General features: G+C 52.0%; 1 protein-coding gene across 1 annotated transcript in view; it reads left to right on the top strand.

Moving 5' to 3' along the window:
• HELZ (helicase with zinc finger) overlaps positions 1 to 22139 on the top strand; it is a 70140-nt gene that overhangs the window by 25369 nt on the left and 22632 nt on the right. The window contains exons 5-18 of the mRNA XM_077254695.1: positions 40 to 96; positions 407 to 458; positions 3158 to 3233; positions 3598 to 3796; positions 3930 to 4037; positions 4546 to 4843; positions 4949 to 5216; positions 5441 to 5774; positions 6258 to 6388; positions 8186 to 8365; positions 8474 to 8575; positions 9311 to 9489; positions 10928 to 11046; positions 11130 to 11275. Coding sequence (XP_077110810.1) covers positions 40 to 96; positions 407 to 458; positions 3158 to 3233; positions 3598 to 3796; positions 3930 to 4037; positions 4546 to 4843; positions 4949 to 5216; positions 5441 to 5774; positions 6258 to 6388; positions 8186 to 8365; positions 8474 to 8575; positions 9311 to 9489; positions 10928 to 11046; positions 11130 to 11275 — 2249 coding nt within the window. The remainder of the gene's footprint in view (positions 1 to 39; positions 97 to 406; positions 459 to 3157; positions 3234 to 3597; positions 3797 to 3929; positions 4038 to 4545; positions 4844 to 4948; positions 5217 to 5440; positions 5775 to 6257; positions 6389 to 8185; positions 8366 to 8473; positions 8576 to 9310; positions 9490 to 10927; positions 11047 to 11129; positions 11276 to 22139) is intronic.

Raw genomic sequence — 22139 nt, 5'->3', positions numbered from 1 at the left:
TGACGGCTGCCGTCTCATGTGGTCTTTCTCCTCTACTAGAATGGGATGGTGACCAAGGACCTCTCACGGTTGAAAATGCTGCTTGCAGAGATCGAGGTAAGGAGACATGCTGGGGGTTGTCAGGGAGCAGAGCTCGGCCCTCAATATTTACTGCCCTCCGACGCCGCACTCGGCCCCCGTTATTTGCCATGTCCACTAACGCCGACCCCCTGACGCCGACCCCTGTTATCGGCCACGGACACCGACCCCCATTATGTGCCATGCCCCCCGGAGGCCGACTCCCGTTACGTGGCCGACGCCCGTTACGTTCCGCGCCCCCAGATGCCGGACCTCGGTATGTGCCGTGCCCCTGGACGTCGGCCCCCGTTATTTGCTGCACCCTCTGACTCTCCTCTTCTGATTACAGAATGTTGCCTCCTCCGTTCAGTCCGGTTTCCACGTTGAGGACTTGGATGACGGTAAGACATCCTGTACTGATACTGGGCCGCTCCACATGGGCTGGTGCTGTAAACTGGGAGCACTGGGGGGGTCTCTGGTCTGGAGAAAACGGGTGGCCAGTCCTGTGTGTGGCACAGTGCGAATCTGAGGGAGTACGGTACCCATCATTCAAGGTCAGAGGAGCCATGGAGCCATGTTGCGCTGTCGTGTGCATAACAGTGCGGCAAACACCGCTTCTGATCGGTGGTAAAATCATCACTGCTGGTCAGACCGCCGTGGTTCCCACGCTGTCAAATGACCGCTTCGATTGGAGGTATAAAGTGTACGTCCGGTCACTGGCGTCAGCTGATGGGGCTACTGCTCTCATCAGCCCACACCTGCTTCCGATAATAACATGGAGAGATGTGAGTATTCATCAGCCGGTTCCTGTGCTCTAAATAAATTTAAAAAAACGGCGTGGGTTCCCTTGTATATTTGATAACCAGCCAGGCAAAACTGACAGCTGGGGGCTGCAATTCTCAGCCGTCAGCAAGTCTGGGTTGTCAAGAATAGAAGGGTCCCCACTCCAATTTTTTTTAATTATTTAAATAATTAAAAAAAAAAAAAGAGGGTCCCCCCAATTTTGACAACCAGACAAGCTAAAGCAGACGGTAAGGGGCTGGTATTCTCAGGCTGGTAAGGAGCTATGGATATTGACCCCCACAGCCTAAAAATAGCAGCCCGCAGCCGCCCAGAAAAGCCACATCTATTAAATGTGCCAATTCTGGTGCTTTGCCTGTCTCTTCCCACTTGCCCTGTAGCGGTGGCAAGTGGGGTTCATATTTGTGGGGTTGATGTCACCTTTGTATTGTCAGGTGAGATCAAGCCCACGGCTTAGTAATAGAGAGACGTCTATAAGACACCTATCCATTACTAATCCTATAGTTATATGGCAAATAAAGACACGGCCAGAATAAAGTCTTTTATTAGAAATAAAACAAAACACACTTTTACTTTTTATTTAAAAATAACAAACACAGTTATACTCACCTAACGCCTATTCCACCGAAGCCCTCGTCTCCTATAATAAAACAATAATAAAAAAAACCAATATTCCTCACCTGTCCTTCGTTCTGTACCACATGTAATCCATGTGGGATTAATAGTTTTCAACCTGGATGGTGCCAAGATGCGACCGTCCGGGATGAGAACCACTGGGGAATGAGCTGCTGCGGGCGCAGTGTCAGAAAGCAGGGGTGATGTCATTGAGGTTACAGCCAGTCACTGAATCTGCGTTCCTAGCCGGGCCGCTGAACTTCGGTGACCTTGGTGAGATCACTATTAGCATAGTGAGAAAAAGTCTCATGGTGCAGAGGCGAGTTCACTGCAGTTCACCTGCAGTGAATTTGAAGTGTGGTGAACTCACCTCTGCACCGTTAGACTTTTTCTCACTGTGATAGCAGTTATCTCACTGGAGGGAGGTCACTGCAGTTCATTGGCCCGGCTGGGAATGCAGCCTCAGTGACTGGCAGTAACCTCAATCACGTCACTGCTGCTCACTGATGCAGCTGTGCAGTCACGGGTGGTTCTCAGCCTGGATGTTTGCATCTTGGCACCGTCCAGGTTGAAAACTATTAATCCCCTGACAGGGATTACGGCATAGGAAAGAACGACGGGACAAGTGAAGGATAGTGTTGTTTATTACAGGAGACGAGGGATTCGGTGTAATTAGGCATTAGGTGAGTATAAACTGTTCATTTTTAAATAAAAAAGGAAAAGTGTTTTGTTTTATTTCTAATAAAAGACTTTATTCTGGCCGTATCTTTATTTACCATACAACTATAGGATTAGTAATGGATATGTTTCTTATAGACACTTCTTCATTACTAATCTGTGGGCTTCATGTCACCAGACAATACAAAGGTGACATGAACTCCACTTGCCACCTCTACAGGGCAAGTGGGAAGAGGCGGGCAAAGCGCCAGAATTGGCGCATCTAATAGATGGGCCTTTTCTTGGCAGCTGCTGTTTTTAGGCTGGGTGGGGTCAATATCTATGGCCCCTTGCCAGCCTGAGAATACCAGCCCTCCAGCTGTCTGCTTTAGCTTGGCTGGTTGTCAAAAATGGGGGGGACCCCACAACTATTTTTTTAATTATTCATTTATAATAATTAAAAAATAGGGTGTGGGGACCCCTCTATTCTTAATAACCAGCCTTGCTAAAGCTTACAGCTTAAGGTTGCAGCCCCCAGCTGTCAGTTTTGCCTGGCTGGTTATCAAAAATACAGTAAAACCCATGCCCTTTTTCTTTTTAAATTATGTATCCAATGCGCCGGCTGATGAATACACCTATCACCTGCTCCTGCTCTCACTGCTATTAGCATCAGCAGGCGTCTGCTGATGGGAGCAGTAGTCCCTCCAGCTGACACCAGTGACGGGAGGTGAATGTTATACCTTCAATCACAGCTGCAGCCTCAAATGATAGCGTGTGAACAGCGGCTGTCTAACTGGCGGTGATGACTCTACCGCTGATCAGAATCCGTGTTTGCCGCGCTGTCATGCACATAACAGTGTGGCAAATACTGGATGTTCGGGCCCCCCATTCAAGTGAATGGGGTTCTAGTTCGGGTACTGTTCTGGTAGCTGTACGTCCAGATCCGAACATCCAGGGGTCCACCCGTCTCTACTCATGTTACCCCCTATGTGATTGTACTGATTATGTGCCGTCTATTACTGCCCAGGTACACAGGATGGATGGCAGTTCCGGCCTCCGCCCCGAGGTGTCACCAGCAGCGAAGAGTACACGCTGTGTAAGAGGTGAGTGACCCCCCCGAACCATAATTTCTGTCCAGTGTCAGTACAGGTGTCCCCCAGGATCAGTAATATATGTACACAGTGACTGCACCAGCAGAATAGTGAGTGCAGCTCTGGGGTATAATACAGGATGTAACTCAGGATCAGTAATGTAATGTATGTACAGAGTGACTGCACCAGCAGAATAGTGAGTTCAGCTCTGGAGTATAATACAGGAGGTAACTCAGGATCAGTAATGTAATGTATGTACACAGTGACTGCACCAGCAGAATAGTGAGCGCAGCTCTGGGGTGTAGTGCAGGAAGAAGGGCAGGTATGCACACTCTGGTGTAGCCGCATGCTCTGAGTGTCCATCCTTCCTCCGCAGATTTTTGGAGCAGGGTATCTGCCGGTATGGGGCTCAGTGCACATCGGCGCACTCGCAGGAGGAGCTGGAGGAGTGGCAGAAGCGTTACGCCTCGCGCCTCATCCGCCTGAAGCAGCAGAAGGAGAACACGCAATGTTCGGGTAGCTACATGGAGTCCCTGATTGAGAAGTGGATGAATTCCCTGTCACCGGAGCGAGTGGTGAGCGAGGAGCCGGGTTCTGGTCCTTACGGGGTGATGTGCAGAGTTACATAGAGCATTGTCTAGGGCAGCACAGAGTATTTCAGGAGCAGCTTGTTCCTCTGTGTTACCGACTGTGCTGCTTCTTCCCCAGCTCAGTGAGTGCGTGGACGGCGTACACGTGGAGTTCAGCCCGGATCTGTCTGTGACCGTTACCACCAAGAAGTCTCAGCAGACGTGGACGTTTCTCCTGACTTGTAAGGTAGGAAAATTGTGAGGACATCCGCTGTGCCGGCCCCTCGCGAGTTCGACCGCTGCGCCGGCCCCTCTCGGGGTCGTCCGTCCCCTGCATTGGCCCCTCTCGGGGTCGTCCGTCCCCTGCATCGGCCCCTCTCGGGGTCGTCCTTCCGCTGTGCCGGTCCATGGCGGGGTCGTCCTTCTGCTGCGCCGGCTCCTGGCGGGGTCGTCCGTCTGCTGCATCGGCCCCTCTCGGGGTCGTCCGTCCGCTGCAGCGGCCCCTCTCGGGGTCGTCCGTCCGCTGCAGCGGCCCCTCTCGGGGTCGTCCGTCCGCTGCAGCGGCCCCTCTCGGGGTCGTCCGTCCGCTGCACCGGCCCCTCTCAGGGTCGTCCACCCGCTGCATCGGCCCCTCTCGGGGTCGTCCGTCCGCTAAGCCGGCACGTGGTGGGGTCGTCCTTCTGCTGCTTCGGCTCCTGGCGGGGTCGTCCATTCACTGCGCCGGTCTCTCTGAGCCGCCATCTTTCTCCCCGCAGCCGGCGAGGACGCTGCAGCGCGTGGCTCTGCTGTACGACGCTCACAGACCTCACTTTAGCATCGTGGCGATAACGGCCGGGGACGGAAACACACAGGCGTCGCAGGAGGTGCCCGACAGCTGCCAGGAGTGGGTCGGGGAGAAGATGTCGCAGAACGGCCTGGACCACTGCCTGTATACAGTGGTCATCACCTTCACCACCGAGATATTCGGCACCTTCCGCCAGACCGTGGTGTTTGACTTCGGAGTGGAGCCGGTGCTGATGCAGAGGATCATGGTGGACGCTGCTTCAACTGAAGGTGATTGGGGTCCGAATGATTGGGGTCCGAAGAGCCGATCTGAGTCAGGGGTCTGTGCTCCAGTCACCTCCAGAGCTGCACTCATACTTCTGAATCTGCCCTCAGATTTTGAATACTTGATGCACGCCCGGCAGCAGCTGCTAACCACGGCGAAACGCTGGGACTCCATGTCTAAGACCATCGTGGAGTTTGAGCCCAACGAGACTACTGAGCTGGAGAGGAGCCTCCTTGGCCGATACCAAATCCCCCTCTCGGCCGACCAGCTGTTTACACAGTCCGTCCTGGACAAGTCGCTGACCAGGACCAACTACCAGTCCCGGCTGCACGACCTGCTGTATATCGAGGAGATCGCCCAGTACAAAGAAGTCAGCAAGTAAGTGCGGCCCGGCAGGGGGTAAAGGGGTCTGACGCTCGGCAGGTGTCCAGCGGTTCATCCACCACAGGGCGCCATTGCTGCTAGATAACTAGCGGGTGATGTTACCCGCGATCATATGCGGGGTTATATTGGCACATCGTCACTTTAATGTCGTTGCGAGGACATCCAATATCTCGCTGCAGCTCTCTGTTGTCAGCCATTAATCCCTCCTTTACCTGCAGGTTTAACATCAAGGTGCCGCTGCAGCTGGTGGCGAGCTTCATGCTGACAGGCGTCTCTGGAGGAGCCAAATACGCCCAGAACGGGCAGCTGTTTGGACGCTTTAAGCTCACCGAGACGCTCTCTGAGGACACCCTCGCTGGCCGACTGGTGATGACCAAAGTCAACGCTGTGTTCCTGCTGCCGGTGTCCAAGGAGAAGTCGGCGCAGAGCCAGGGGGGCAAGGAGAAGGTATTCGAGGCGGTGATTGAGGAGAAGACCAAGGACTACATCTTCCTGAGGATATGCAAGGACTGCTGCGAGGAGCTGCGGCTGCGGGCCGACCGGGAAATGCAGGTGAGGAGCCGAGGAAAGGGGCATGTCCTCCAGTCTCCCCGCTCACCCGTGTCGGGGCTTCTTATCTCCTTTGTCTACCTGCTGCCTGTGTCTGGCCTCTGACTTCCTCTGTCTCCCCTCTCGCCCGTGTCGGGGCCTCTGACCTCCTCTGTCTCCTTGCTCGCCCATGTTGGGGCCTCTGACCTCCTCTGTCTCCTTGCTCGCCCATGTTGGGGCCTCTGACCTCCTCTGTCTCCTTGCTCGCCCATGTTGGGGCCTCTGACCTCCTCTGTCTCCTTGCTCGCCCATGTTGGGGCCTCTGACCTCCTCTGTCTCCTTGCTCGCCCATGTTGGGGCCTCTGACCTCTTTCTCCCCGCTCGTTCATGTCGTGGACTCTGACCTCCTCTGTCTCCCAGCTCACACGTGTTGGGGCCTCTGCCCTCCTCTGTCTTCCCGCTCGCCCGTGTCAGGACCTCTGACCTACTTTGCCTCCTTTCTCCAAGGTCGAGCTCCAGTTCCAACTGAACCGGCTGCCGCTGTGTGAAATGCACTACGCCTTGGACCGGATAAGGGATAACGGAATTCTCTTTCCAGATCTAAGTGCGACACCCCCGATACCCTGGAGCCCCAACAGGTACATCCCCTCCTCGGCTCTCTGCTCCGCCACACCCCTTCTCGCCCCTCCGTTCCCTTCCCCCGGCTCCTCCCGGCACCCCTTCCTGGTTCGTCCTGGCTCCCCTTCCTGGTTCGTCCCGGCTCCCCTTCCTGGTTCGTCCCGGCTCCCCTTCCTGGCTCGTCCCGGCTCCCCTTCCTGTCTCGTCCCGGCTCCCCTTCCTGTCTCGTCCCGGCTCCCCTTCCTGTCTCGTCCCGGCTCCCCTTCCTGTCTCGTTCCGGCTCCCCTTCCTGTCTCGTTCTGGCTCCCCTTCCTGTCTCGTTCTGGCTCCCCTTCCTGTCTCGTTCCGGCTCCCCTTCCTGTCTCGTTCCGGCTCCCCTTCCTGTCTCGTTCCGGCTCCCCTTCCTGTCTCGTTCCGGCTCCCCTTCCTGTCTCGTCCCGGCTCCCCTTCCTGTCTGGTCCCGGCTCCCCTTCCTGTCTGGTCCCGGCTCCCCTTCCTGTCTGGTCCCGGCTCCCCTTTCTGTCTGGTCCCGGCTCCCCTTCCTGTCTGGTCCCGGCTCCCCTTCCTGTCTGGTCCCGGCTCCCCTTCCTGTCTGGTCCCGGCTCCCCTTCCTGTCTGGTCCCGGCTCCCCTTCCTGTCTGGTCCCGGCGCCCCTTCCTGGCTCGTCCCGGCGCCCCTCTGGGCGGTCACAAGGGGCCATATAGGGTCAGGAGGTGGCACAAGGTACTGTACAGGGTTAGGAGGGGGCACAAGGTACCGTACAAGGGGCCGGAATCTGTCAGGTCTCCTCAGACGTGGAGGGGTTACCCTGCTGTCCTGCCCCTACCTTTTCCCCTTCACATTGCCTTCGTGCCGCCTCTTCCCCCTTTCTCCTGCACCCCTCTTACTTTCACACCCCCAGAGCTCCTCAGCTGTGCCCCTCGCCCTCTCTCCTCGCGGGGATGTGTCCTTTCTCCTCGCGGGGATGTGACCTCTCTCCTCGCGGGGATGTGACCTCTCTCCTGGCGGGGATGTGACCTCTCTCCTGGCGGGGATGTGACCTCTCTCCTGGCGGGGATGTGACCTCTCTCCTGGCGGGGATGTGACCTCTCTCCTGGCGGGGATGTGACCTCTCTCCTGGCGGGGATGTGACCTCTCTCCTGGCGGGGATGTGACCTCTCTCCTGGCGGGGATGTGACCTCTCTCCTGGCGGGGATGTGACCTCTCTCCTGGCGGGGATGTGACCTCTCTCCTGGCGGGGATGTGACCTCTCTCCTGGCGGGGATGTGACCTCTCTCCTGGCGGGGATGTGACCTCTCTCCTGGCGGGGATGTGACCTCTCTCCTGGCGGGGATGTGGCCTCTCTCCTGGCGGGGATGTGACCTCTCTCCTGGCGGGGATGTGGCCTCTCTCCTGGCGGGGATGTGGCCTCTCTCCTCGCGGGGATGTGGCCTCTCTCCTCGCGGGGATGTGGCCTCTCTCCTCGCGGGGATGTGGCCTCTCTCCTCGCGGGGATGTGACCTCTCTCCTCGCGGGGATGTGACCTCTCTCCTCGCGGGGATGTGGCCTCTCTCCTCGCGGGGATGTGGCCTCTCTCCTGGCGGGGATGTGACCTCTCTCCTGGCGGGGATGTGGCCTCTCTCCTGGCGGGGATGTGGCCTCTCTCCTCGCGGGGATGTGGCCTCTCTCCTCGCGGGGATGTGGCCTCTCTCCTCGCGGGGATGTGGCCTCTCTCCTCGCGGGGATGTGACCTCTCTCCTCGCGGGGATGTGACCTCTCTCCTCGCGGGGATGTGATCTCTCTCCTCGCGGGGATGTGACCTCTCTCCTTCTCTACAGACAGTGGGATGAGCTGTTAGACCCCCGGCTGAACGCCAAACAGAAAGAAGCCATCCTGGCCATCACCACCCCACTGTCAGTACAACTGCCCCCCATCCTAATCATCGGCCCCTACGGCACCGGCAAGACCTTCACCCTGGCCCAGGCTGTGAAGCACATCCTCAAACAGCAGGACACCAGGTAAGATGCAGCAGCACCCCCTTTGAAAGCCGAGCTCTGTTGGTGACTGTCCCTTGTGACGCCCCTCTTGGCGCTCGCCCCCTTAGTGACGCCTGTTTTCTCTTTCAGGGTCCTGATTTGCACCCACTCTAACAGCGCTGCCGACCTTTACATCAAGGATTACTTGCACCCATATGTGGAGACAGGGAACCCCCAGGCCCGGCCGCTCAGGTATCGCAGACGTCCTTGCCCCCCACGTCTTACAGGGAGTATGGCACAGGACCCTTATTGTGCTGTGATATTCAGCTCTCTGGGTGCCACCTGCAGGGTAAAGAATGGGGGCTTTCATTCTATTAGTTGCCCCCTGGGTCCTGTTTTCATCTACTAAATTGTAATACTCCTGCACATACAAGGAGTTTGTGGATGTGACCAGGTCATTAAAGGTGAGACCACCATTCTTTACAGTGCAGGCTGCACCCCGACACAAGGTTTGTGTTACAAAGTGATGAGTCTTCATTGACTGAACGGTGGAAAAAGAGGAATCGGGGGCTTATCCACCATTACATCCACATAATCCAACCAGCGGAGGATTCGGGGGCTTATCCACCGTTCCATCCTCGTAATCCAACCAGCGGATGCCCCCGCAATGTACAGACACAAACAATAGGGAGTGGTGGTTGGTACTGAACGCGTACAGCAAGCATGGGGACCCCTGCGGTCAGAAGATGTGGGGGGCCTTGTGGATGGAGGACGTGCGGGGTCCCTGCGGTCGGAGGACGTGGAGGGCCCTGCGGTTGGCAGACGTGGGGGCCCTGTGGTCAGATGATGAGGGGCCCTGCGGTCGGAGGACGTGGAGGGCCCTGTGGTCGGATGATGAGGGGCCCTGCTTTTGGAGGGTGTGGGGGTCCCGTGGTCGATGCACTCCTGTCAGTGACAGACGTTCATGCTTCTTCTGCCGTTTTTCAGGGTGTACTTCAGGAACCGCTGGGTGAAGACGGTGCACCCTGTCGTGCACCAGTACTGCCTGATCTCCAGCACACACTCCACCTTCCAGATGCCTCAGAGGGAGGACGTGCTGCGGCACCGGGTGGTGGTGGTGACTCTCAGCACCTCGCAGTATCTCTGCCAGCTGGACCTGGAGCCCGGTGAGTAGAAGCGGCTGAGATCCTGAGTGATCGAAACGGCGACAGACTGGCATTCCCTATTTCTGTATCTCTGTCAGGTCTTAGGCCATGTTCACACATTGCGGTTTTTACTGCGGATCCGCAGCAGTTATCCATGCGGTGTACAGTACCATGTAAACCTATGGGAAATAAAAACCGCTGTGCACATGCTGTGGAGACAAACGCGCGGAAACGCAGCGGTTTATTTTCCGCAGCGTGGCAATTCTTTGTGCGGATTCCGCAGCGTTTTACACCTGCTCCATAATAGAAAACCGCAGGTGGAATCTGCACAAAAACCGCTGTAAATCTGCAGGAAAAACGCAGTGTTTTTGTCCTGCGGGTTTATCAAAATCCGTGCGGAAAAATCTGCACACCATTCCGCAGCGTGTGCACATAGCCTGATACTCTGGCTACATTCAGAGCTGCATCGGGCTTTGTACTCCAGCCACATGCACAGCTGCACCAAGCTTTGTACTCCAGCCACATGCACAGCTGCACCAAGCTTTGTACTCCAGCCACATGCAGAGCTGCACCGAGCCTTGTACTCCGGCCACATGCAGAGCTACACCGAGCCTTGTACACCAGCCACATGCAGAGCTGCACCGAGCCTTGTACACCGGCCACATGCAGAGCTGCACCGAGCCTTGTACACCGGCCACATGCAGAGCTGCACCGAGCCTTGTACACCGGCCACATGCAGAGCTGCACCGAGCCTTGTACTCCAGCCACATGCAGAGCTGCACCGAGCCTTGTACACCAGCCACATGCAGAGCTGCACCGAGCCTTGTACACCGGCCACATGCAGAGCTGCACCGAGCCTTGTACTCCGCCACATGCAGAGCTGCACCAAGCCTTGTACACCGGCCACATGCAGAGCTGCACCGAGCCTTGTACTCCGCCACATGCAGAGCTGCACCGAGCCTTGTACACCGGCCACATGCAGAGCTGCACCGAGCCTTGTACACCGGCCACACCCAGAGCTGCGCCGAGCCTTGTACTTCGGTCACACCCAGAGCTGCGCCGAGCCTTGTACTTCGGTCACACCCAGAGCTGCACCGAGCCCTGTACTTCGGTCACACCCAGAGCTGCGCCGAGCCTTGTACTTCGGTCACACCCAGAGCTGCGCCGAGCCTTGTACTTCGGTCACACCCAGAGCTGCACTGAGCCTTGTACTTCGGTCACACCCAGAGCTGCACCGAGCCCTGTACTTCGGTCACACCCAGAGCTGCACCGAGCCCTGTACTTCGGTCACACCCAGAGCTGCACTGCCTGTTCCCTCGGTCACCCCTGGTGGTGCCTCAGACTGTTAGGAGGGGAGAACACTACATGTTGCACATGCAGCGACGGATCATGCAGTGGGGGGAAGGGGCGGCTGCAGCAGCGCAGCACTGATGGCGGACCTGTGATTTCTGCCTTTCAGGCTTCTTTACCCACATCCTGTTGGATGAAGCGGCGCAGGCCATGGAGTGTGAGACCATCATGCCTCTGGCCCTGGCTAGTAAGAGCACGCGGATCGTCCTGGCTGGGGATCACATGCAGGTGATGGTGCTCAGGGTCGCCCCCGTGCTGCAGGTGGCGGTACAGCGCGGTGGACCGGTGTCACCTCTGCGTTTCTGTTGCAGCTCAGTCCGTTCGTGTACAGCGAGTTCGCCCGAGAGCGGAACCTGCACGTGTCGCTGCTGGACCGCCTGTACGAGCACTACCCACCCGACTTCCCCTGCAGGATCCTGCTGTGCGAGAACTACCGCTCCCACGAGGCCATCATCAAGTAAGTGACCCCAGAATGGCGCCGAGCCCCCCGGGGCCAGAATCTGTACAAGTCATACAATGCAACCACATTATTGTAGTTTTGTTTCTCATTGGATTTGTACTGATTACGGGCGACGTTAAAGGGGGAAACAGTCTCTTCCTGCGACACAGCCCGTCCTCGCGGTGACGCATGTGCTAATGTACAAGGTGTCACCGCATCTGTGAATTATCGGCTCTGAGCATTTCACGGTGATGAACCTCACAGCTGAGACCGCGCATCAGCATTTACCTTACACATCAAAGCTCTGCTCATTATCTGCGAGCGTCCCCCCCGGTCATCACTACAGCACACCGGAGAATCTAGGTCACACATCACTGACAAGATGGGACCACCACCCCCATCAGCTGCACCATGGCATTGTGAGCAACCATATATGTACACACATCTGTAACTCCACAGCTGCACTCACTATTCTGCTGGTGCAGTCACTGTGTACATACATTACATTACTGATCCTGTGTTACATCCTGTATTATACCCCAGAGCTGCACTCACTATTCTGCTGGTGCAGTCACTGTGTACATACATTACATTACTGATCCTGAGTTACCTCCTGTATTATACTCCAGAGCTGCACTCACTATTCTGCTGGTGCAGTCACTGTGTACATACATTACATTACTGATCCTATGTTACATCCTGTATTATACCCCAGAGCTGCACTCACTATTCTGCTGGTGCAGTCACTGTGTACATACATTACATTACTGATCCTGAGTTACATCCTGTATTATACTCCAGAGCTGCACTCACTATTCTGCTGGTGCAGTCACTGTGTACATACATTACATTACTGATCCTGAGTTACATCCTGTATTATACCCCAGAGCTGCACTCACTATTCTCCTGGTGCAGTCACTGTGTACATACATTACATTACTGATCCTGAGTTACATCCTGTATTATACTCCAGAGCTGCACTCACTATTCTGCTGGTGCAGTCACTGTGTACATACATTACATTACTGATCCTATGTTACATCCTGTATTATACCCCAGAGCTGCACTCACTATTCTGCTGGTGCAGTCACTGTGTACATACATTACATTACTGATCCTGAGTTACATCCTGTATTATACTCCAGAGCTGCACTCACTATTCTGCTGGTGCAGTCACTGTGTACATACATTACATTACTGATCCTGAGTTACATCCTGTATTATACACCAGAGCTGCACTCACTATTCTGCTGGTGCAGTCACTGTGTACATACATTACATTACTGATCCTGAGTTACATTCTGTATTATACCCCAGAGCTGCACTCACTATTCTGCTGGTGCAGTCACTGTGTACATACATTGCATTACTGATCCTGAGTTACATCCTGTATTACACTCCAGAGCTGCACTCACTATTCTACTGGTGCAGTCACTGTGTACATACATTACATTACTGATCCTGTACTGATCCTTGTTACATCCTGTATTATTCTGCAGAGCTGCGCTCACTGCTCCCTGTGTTGGCGCTTGTCACCTCTTCTCTGCTGTGTCTGGTAGTTTGCCTGTTACCTGCAGTGATGTTTTGTGTACTCAGGACTCGTGCACTGTGATGTTGTATTCTCTCTATATGTTTACTCTCTGCCCTTGGTGCCATACATGATCAGTGTGGCGTTAACCTCTGAGCTACTTACAGGTCCGCCCTCTTTGTGCCCAGTGTCAGGAAATTGTAAAGTTCTGATTACTTCACTTACACATACAGGGCTCTCAGCTGCAGTTTCCTCTGCCTGCCAACACAAGGCTGGAATTCTGAGCCACTCTTTCTCCCTGTGTGTAATCCTAAACCCCTCATTTCCCCCCTCCCTCAAGAATTTATATGGCTCCATTCTGTGGCAGACAAATCTCCCTACACTACTCATTCCCCCCTCCCACCTGGTACTGGTCAAAACTGGTACTGAAAGCATGAGCTCCTATTGTTCTTTTAAGGCTATATATCTTGGCACCGATCAGGGCTATAAATATAAGGATTATATATTCCGGATGTCCATCTAGGGATCTATAACTCCCTGTGTGGTGAAATCTGTATGTGTGTGTGTGTATATGTATATATATATATATATATGTATATATATATATATATATATATATATATATATATATATATATATATATATATATATATATATATATATACAGTACAGACCAAAAGTTTGGACACACCTTCTCATTTAAAGATTTTTTTTTGTATTTTCATGACTATGAAAATTGTACATTCACACTGAAGGCATCAAAACTATGAATTAGCACATGTGGAATTATATACTTAACAAAAAAGTGTGAAACAACTGAAATTATGTCTTATATTCTAGGTTCTTCAAAGTAGCCAGCTTTTGCTTTGATGACTGCTTTGCACACTCTTGGCATTCTCTTGATGAGCTTCAAGAGCTAGTCACCAGAAATGGTTTTCACTTCACAGGTGTGCCCTGTCAGGTTTAATAAGTGGGATTTCTTGCCTTATAAATGGGGTTGGGACCATCAGTTGTGTTGAGCAGAAGTCTGGTGGATACACAGCTGATAGTCCTACTGAATAGACTGTTAGCTGCTTTTTTCTTGCCATAATACAAATTCTAAGTAAAGAAAAACGAGTGGCCATCATTACTTTAAGAAATGAAGGTCAGTCATTCTGAAAAATTGGGAAAACTTTGAAAGTGTCCCCAAGTGCAGTGGCAAAAACCATCAAGTGCTACAAAGAAACTGGCTCACATGAGGACTGCCCCAGGAAAGGAAGACCAAGAGTCACCTCTGCTTCTGAGGATAAGTTTATCTGAGTCACCAGCCTCAGAAATCGCAGGTTAACAGCAGCTCAGATTAGAGACCAGGTCAATGCCACACAGGGTTCTAGCAGCAGACACATCTCTACAACAACTGTTAAGAGGAGACTTTGTGCAGCAGGCCGTCATGGTAAAATAGCTGCTAGGAAACCACTGCTAAGGACAGGCAACAAGCAGAAGAGCCTTGTTTGGGCTAAAGAACACAAGGAATGGACATTAGGCCAGTGGAAATCTGTGCTTTGGTCTGATGAGTCCAAATTTGAGATCTTTGGTTCCAACCACTGTGTCTTTGTGCGACGCTGAAAAGGTGAACGGATGGACTCTACATGCCTGGTTCCCACCGTGAAGCATGGAGGAGGAGGTGTGATGGTGTGGGGGTGCTTTGCTGGTGACACTGTTGGGGATTTATTCAAAATTGAAGGCATACTGAACCAGCATGGCTACCACAGCATATTGCAGCAGCATGCTATTCCATCCGGTTTGCGTTTAGTTGGACCATCATTTATTTTTCAACAGGACAATGACCCTAAACACACCTCCAGGCTGTGTAAGGGCTATTTGACCAAGAAGGAGAGTGATGGGGTGCTACGCCAGATGACCTGGCCTCCACAGTCACCAGACCTCAACCCAATCGAGATGGTTTGGGGTGAGCTGGACCGCAGAGTGAAGGCAAAAGGACCAACAAGTGCTAAGCACCTCTGGGAACTCCTTCAAGATTGTTGGAAGATCATTCCCGGTGACTACCTCTTGAAGCTCATCAAGAAAATGCCAAGAGTGTGCAAAGCAGTCATCGAAGCAAAGGGTGGCTACTTTGAAGAACCTAGAATATAAGACAGATTTTCAGTTGTTTCACACTTTTTTGTTAATTATATAATTCCACATGTGTTAATTCATAGTTTTGATGCCTTGAGTGTGAATGTACAATTTTCACAGTCATGAAAATACAATCTTTAAATGAGGTGTGTCCAAACTTTTGGTCTGTACTGTGTGTGTGTGTGTATATATATATATATATATATATATATATATATATATATATATATATATATATATATATATATATATATATATATATATATATATATATATTACTACCACCAAACTTTCCTTCCTCGCCATCACCGAAACCTGGCTCACCCCTTCTGACACAGCGTCCCCTGCTGCACTCTCTTACGGTGGCTTCCACCTTTCTCACACACCCCGCCCCAGCAGCAAACATGGCGGAGGAGTTGGTTTTCTCCTGTTAGATAACTGCTCCTTCACCCCAATCCCACTGCCACCCTCTGTTACCCTCCCTTCTTTTGAGGTGCACTCTATGCGCATCTACTCCCCATCCAACCTCCAACTGGCTGCCATTTACCGCCCCCCAGGGCCAGCCACCACCTTCTTTGACCACTTCACCACCTGGCTACTTCATTTCCTTTCCGCGGACATCCCCACTATCATCATGGGCGACTTCAACATCCCCACTATCATCATGGGCGACTTCAACATCCCCATTGACACTTCCCTCTCAGCTGCCACTAAACTTCTATCTCTCACTTCCTCCTTCGGCCTCACTCAATGGTCTTCTGCAGCCACTCACACAGATGGGATGGTCACACACTGGACCTCATCTTCACCCGCCTCTGCTCCCTATCTAACCTCTAACTCACCTCTTCCTCTCTCTGACCACAACCTTCTCACATTCTCTTCCCTCTCCACTCCATGTCTACAATCCCCACCCCACAAACTTTCACACCCTCGCAGAAATCTTAAACATCTTGACCTAGATTCATTCTCTGAATCCCTCCTCCCTCTCACAGACATAAGTTCCATACACAATGCGGATGACGCTGCCGCTCTATATAACACCACAATAGCTGTAGCTTTGGAATCTGCTGCCCCACTTACACATACCAAAGCTCGCAAAATCAACAGACAGCCCTGGCACACCAGCCTGACCAAAGAACTGAGGCGAGCTTCCAGGGCTGCCGAGCGCAGATGGAAAAGATCCCACTCCAACAAGCACTTCATCACATTCAAACAGTCCCTCACTACTTTCAAGACCACACTCGCCACAGCTAAACAAACCTACTTCTCATCTCTCATATCCTCCCTGTCTCACAACCCTAAACAGTTGTTCAACACCTTCAATTCTCTCCTCCGTCCCCCAGCACCTCCTCCCTCCCCACTTATCTCAGCTGAAGACTTTGCCTCATTTTTCAAGCAGAAGATTGAGAACATCAGAGACAGTTTTGGTCAACAAGCCCCAGAGCCCTTCCTCCCGACTACCCTACCCTCCGCCTTCAAAACCAACTTCTCCACCATTACAGAAGATCAACTCGCCACTCTACTCTCAAGATCGCATCTCACCACCTGTGCACTTGACCCGCTCCCATCCCACCTCATCCCAAACCTCACCACAATCTTCATCCCAACCCTAACCCATCTCTTCAACCTATCACTAACAACTGGTGTTTTCCCCTCAAGCTTTAAACATGCCTCCATCACACCTATCCTCAAAAAGCCCTCTCTTGACCCATCCTCTGTATCTCACTATCGCCCTATATCACTTCTCCCTTATGCCTCCAAACTACTGGAACAACACGTCTACCTTGAACGGTCCTCCCATCTCTCTTCCTGCTCCCTCTTTGACCGCTTACAATCTGGCTTCCGGTCACACCACTCCACTGAAACTGCCCTAACTAAGGTCACCAAATACCTCTTAACCGCCAAGAGCAAGCGACACTGTGCAGGGTATATACAGGGTATACAGTGACTCTATCCTCCTCCTCCTCGACCTGTCCTCTGCCTTTGACACAGTGGACCATTCCCTATTATTACAGACCCTCTCATCCCTTGGCATCACAGACTTGGCCCTATCCTGGATCTCATCATACCTAACAGACCGGACATTCAGCGTCTCCCACTCACACACCACCTCCTCACATCGCCCCTATCTGTCGGAGTCCCACAAGGTTCAGTCCCTGCTCTTCTCCATTTACACCTTTGGCCTGGGACAGCTCATAGAATCTCATGGCTTTCAGTATCACCTCTATGCTGATGACACACAGATCTACATCTCTGGACCAGATATCACCACCCTACTAACTAGAATCCCTCAATGTCTGTCCACTATTTCATCCTTCTTCTCCGCTAGATTTCTGAAACTTAACATGGACAAAACAGAATTCATCATCTTTCCCCCATCTCACGCGACCCCCCCCCCCCCCCAACGAACCTATCCATTACAGTAAACGGCTGCCCACTCTCCCCAGTCCCACAAGCTCGCTGCCTCGGGGTAATCCTTGACGCTGATCTCTCCTTCAAACCACATATCCAAGCCCTTTCCACTTCCTGCCGACTTCAACTCAAAAATATATCACGAATCCGTACATTCCTCAACCAAGAATCCGCAAAAACCCTAGTCCATGCCCTCATCATCTCCCGCCTCGACTACTGTAACCTCCTGCTATGTGGCCTCCCCTCTAACACTCTCGCACCCCTCCAATCTATTCTAAACTCTGCTACCCGACTAATCCACCTGTCCCCCCGCTATTCTCCGGCCTCTCCCCTCTGTCAGTCCCTTCACTGGCTCCCCATTGCCAAGAGACTCCAGTACAAAAGCCTAACCATGACATACAAGGCCATCCACAACCTGTCTCCTCCATACATCTGTGACCTCGTCTCCCGGTACTTACCTACATGCAACCTCCGATCCTCACAAGATCTCCTTCTCTACTCCCCTCTTATCTCCTCTTCCCACAATCGTATACAAGATTTCTCTCGCGTATCACCCCTACTCTGGAACCCTCTACCACAACACATCAGACTCTCGCCTACCATCGAAACCTTCAAAAAGAACCTGAAGACCCACCTCTTCCGACAAGCCTACAACCTGCAGTAACCACCGATCGACCAAACCGCTGCATGACCAGCTCTATCCTCACCTACTGTATCCTCACCCATCCCTTGTAGATTGTGAGCCTTCGCGGGCGGGGTCCTCTGTCCTCCTGTACCAGTTATGACTTGTATTGTTTAAGATTATTGTACTTGTTTTTATTATGTACACCCCTCCTCACATGTAAAGCGCCATGGAATAAATGGTGCTATAACAATAAATTATATATATATATATATATATATATATATATATATATATATATATATATATGTGTGCCGTGAACTATGTATAGGTTTATTGTCTGACTAGTAATAATGTAACATCTGTCCTGAAGGCTGCAGGTCTCACCCAGTTGTTAATATGTATTTTCCTGAGACAGCAGACTTCTGTCTCCAAATCTCACCAGGGGGTCTAGCTAGGACCAAGAAGAAAGGGTTAGGGTACCGTCTCACAGTGGCACTTTTGTCGCTACAACGGCGCGATCCGTGACGTTCCAGCGATATCCATACGATATCGCTGTGTCTGACACGCAGCAGCGATCAGGGATCCTGCTGAGAATCGTACGTCGTAGCAGATCGTTTGGAACTTTATTTCGTCGCTGGATCTCCCGCTGTCATCGCTGGATCTTTGTGTGTGACAGCGATCCAGCGATGCGTTCGCTTGTAACCAGGGTAAACATCGGGTTACTAAGCGCAGGGCCGCGCTTAGTAACCCGATGTTTACCGTGGTTACCAGCGTAAAAGTTTAAAAAAACAAACAGTACATACTCACATTCCGGTGTCTGTCCCCCGGCGTTCTTCTTCTCTGCACTGTGAGCTCCGGCCGGCCGGAAAGCGAGCACAGCGGTGACGTCACCGCTGTGCTTTCCGGCTGGCGCAGACAGTGCAGAGAAGCAGAACGCCGGGGGACAGACACCGGAATGTGAGTATGTACTGTTTGGTTTTTTTTAACTTTTACGCTGGTAACCACGGTAAACATCGGGTTACTAAGCGCGGCCCTGCGCTTAGTAACCCGATGTTTACCCTGGTTACCCGGGGACTTCGGCATCGTTGGTCGCTGGAGAGCGGTCTGTGTGACAGCTCCCCAGCGACCACACAACGACTTACCAACGATCACGGCCAGGTCGTATCGCTGGTCGTGATCGTTGGTAAATCGTTATGTGAGACGGTACCCTAACACTTGACACCTCCTAGCTCTTGGAAGAGACATGTCAATTACAGCCTGATAGTATCTCTGTGAGAACGTTTACACAAAGGATCTCAAGAGCAAATAATATATTCATTGGTAGTGCGGCCGTGGTCCAATCAAAAACCAAGCAATTATGATATTAATCTGAGGGGCTGGTCTAGAAACCTGACCTCCAGACAAAGTTATAAATTAGACCTGTATACCTAGAATCGTGTTCACATGTGAGGGCAGGCTGAGAAGCTGATGTGTTCCATCAACTCCATGTTCACCCCCTCTCAGGGAACAGAAAGCAGACTACCCAGTTAGATGATTTCTGTAAGTTTTCTCCTGTTTTTGTTATACTGTTTTGCATAAGTTGTATGCCTTTTTATTATCATATTTTTATACCTTTTCCTTACTGTAAGCACTGAATCTTTTTGTATTAAAGTATAAACTTTAACAAGTTGAACCATGAATGTTCTAATAGAAATAATTCTATCCCACCGCTCTTCCACTAGTTGTCACGGATCCCCACTCCGTGGTGTCACTAATTCGTCACGTATCCGCTCTCATCACGTGACTTGGGGTTGTGCCTGCAAGGGTTAATCTATCTCCCCACTTTCAGTGCAGCATTCAACCTCTGTCCTATGCTTTAATGGGAGCATTAATCACACACCGACCCAGGCCACACACACGCTCATGCACGCTGCCACCACTCATTGAACACACGGGCGATGAGTCCCGGAAATATTAATACTAATAATATCTACCACTCATAAGGCTCACACACCTTAGGCTATGGATTCCTTTAGAACATTCAAGGTTCAACTTGTTAAAGTTTATACTTTAATACAAAAAGGTTCAGTGCTTACAATAAGAAAATGTATAAAAATATGATAATAAAAAGACATACAACTTATGCAAAACAGTATAACATAAACCGGAGAAAGCTTACAGAAATCATCTAACTTGGTAGTCTGCTTTCTGCTCCCTGATGTGGGTTAATATGGAGTTGGTGGAACACATCAGCTTTTCAGCCTGCCCTCACATGTGAACACAATTCTAGGTAGACAGGTCTAATTTATAACTTTGTCTGGAGGTAAGATTTCTAGACCAGCCCCTCATGTTAATATCCTAATTGCTTGTTTTTTATTGGACTACGGCCGCACTACCAATGAATATCATTTTCTCTTGAGATCCTTTGTGTAACAGTTCTCACAGAGATACTATAAGGCTGTAATTGACATCTCTCTTCCAAGATCTTAGGAGGTGTCAAATGTTCCCTTTCTTTCTCGCTTCATTGGGGGACACAGGTAACCATGGGTGTAGGCTGAAATGATGCAAATAAAGAAGTAGTAGCTCCTCCCCGGCAGTATACACCCTCCGACAGGCACCAGGCAACTCAGTTTTTGCTTAGTGTCTGTAGGAGGCGGACCTAGATCTAACCCCAGATCCGCATTTCTTTTACAAGGGTTTGTCGTGTGTTACTAATCATTTCCTCTTTCTTATTCAGATACTTTCTTCAGGGTAACAGGGTGCAGTTTTGCTCACCCTGTTTTCCCCACTTTGAGCGACCGAGAGAGCAATGTGGTTTCACCTACATCGCACCCTCTCGGACCCGCTGGGCAGGACCTCGTCCCCTGTCACCCTTACGGTTGTATCAGGGTAACTATTTTGGTGGCCAGTCCTTGCCCTGTCTCCCCCCTCATCCCTCTCCTCAGAGAGGGCTGAGAGGAAGACGGTGGTTGACGCCGTCTTCTGCTCCGTGGTACGGCGCGGGAAGGAGTATCTTCACTTCCAGGACCCTTTCTACTACCCAAGGGCTCCTGAAGCAATCCTCGACTACCAGGTAGCAGATCTTCAGATTCGTTTGTCTGTTTCCCCCCCGGAACCCCCTCACGCTCTCTGCTGGAGCACTTAGCTTATTTCCCCCGCAGCGTTCCTCCCTGCAATAATCGTTGCGGCTCTAGCGTTCTTTTATTAGGGATAGCAGGGGATCCTAGGCACCTCTGTTTATTTGAATCTTCGCTCCGGTTTTTTACCGGTTTTCGGCTGTTCAGTCCTGGCACTGCTTTTGTCGGGCGCGTGCGCCGTTCTTCTTTCCTCAGCGGCCTTTTCGCGCCCGACTTGCCACGCCCACAGCGCCTCTGCCCTGCCCTGTGTTCACTGGCACAACTTCCCCAGGTTCCAGCGCCGACGGAGGGTGCTCTTTTCTCCTGGGAGGCTCTCTCTCTTTTATGCCCGCGCTGAGAGACGCCGACTTCTTCCATCGCGTCGTGTGGGACACGAGGATCCCTGGGGGACACAGACTCCTGCCGCTGTCGCTGTTTTGTCGGTAGGCTTGGCGTTGCTGCCCTCTCGGGCTCTACTCCTCCCTGCAGTACTTCTCCGCACCTGCGGTACAAGGGAATACCTCTGCCTATGTCCGACTCCACACCAGGCTATTCCACTACGGTCACCCACTATGTCTGCGCTCACTGTAAGAAAAAGTGGGCCTCAGGTCAGCCATCTCCTTTCTGCCCGTCCTGCGTCCCTCCCATCATGTCCGGCCCTCAGGAAGCTCCTATGTCTCGGGATGAGTGCACCCCCCCCCCTCCCCCGGAGTGGGCTGTTGCAATGTCTCAATCAGTGTCTGACCTGACTAAGGCTGGTTTCACATTTGCGTTTAAAAACGCAGCGTTTTTTAAAAAAACGCATGTGGTGAAAAAACGCGTGCAAACGCTGCGTTTTTTAGATGCATGCGTTTTTGCATGCAGAAAAAAAAACTCAGTGTTTTGCCGCGTTTACATGCGTTTTTTCCTGCGTTTGCGTTTTTTAAACGCATGCTGAGAAGTGTGTGACAGCTGCCAATCATCAACATCAACTAGAAAACCCACTATAAACAGAAATAGCTAGGGTTAGGGTTAGGATCCCTAGTAACCCTAGGGATCCTAACCCTAGGGATCCTAACCCTAACCCTAGGGATCCTAACCCTAGGGATCCTAACCCTAACCCTAGGG

Source organism: Ranitomeya variabilis, chromosome 4, assembly GCF_051348905.1.
Source record: "Ranitomeya variabilis isolate aRanVar5 chromosome 4, aRanVar5.hap1, whole genome shotgun sequence".
In the NCBI taxonomy this organism is placed as follows: Eukaryota; Metazoa; Chordata; class Amphibia; order Anura; family Dendrobatidae; genus Ranitomeya; species Ranitomeya variabilis.
This window is presented reverse-complemented; position numbering and strand designations above follow the sequence as displayed.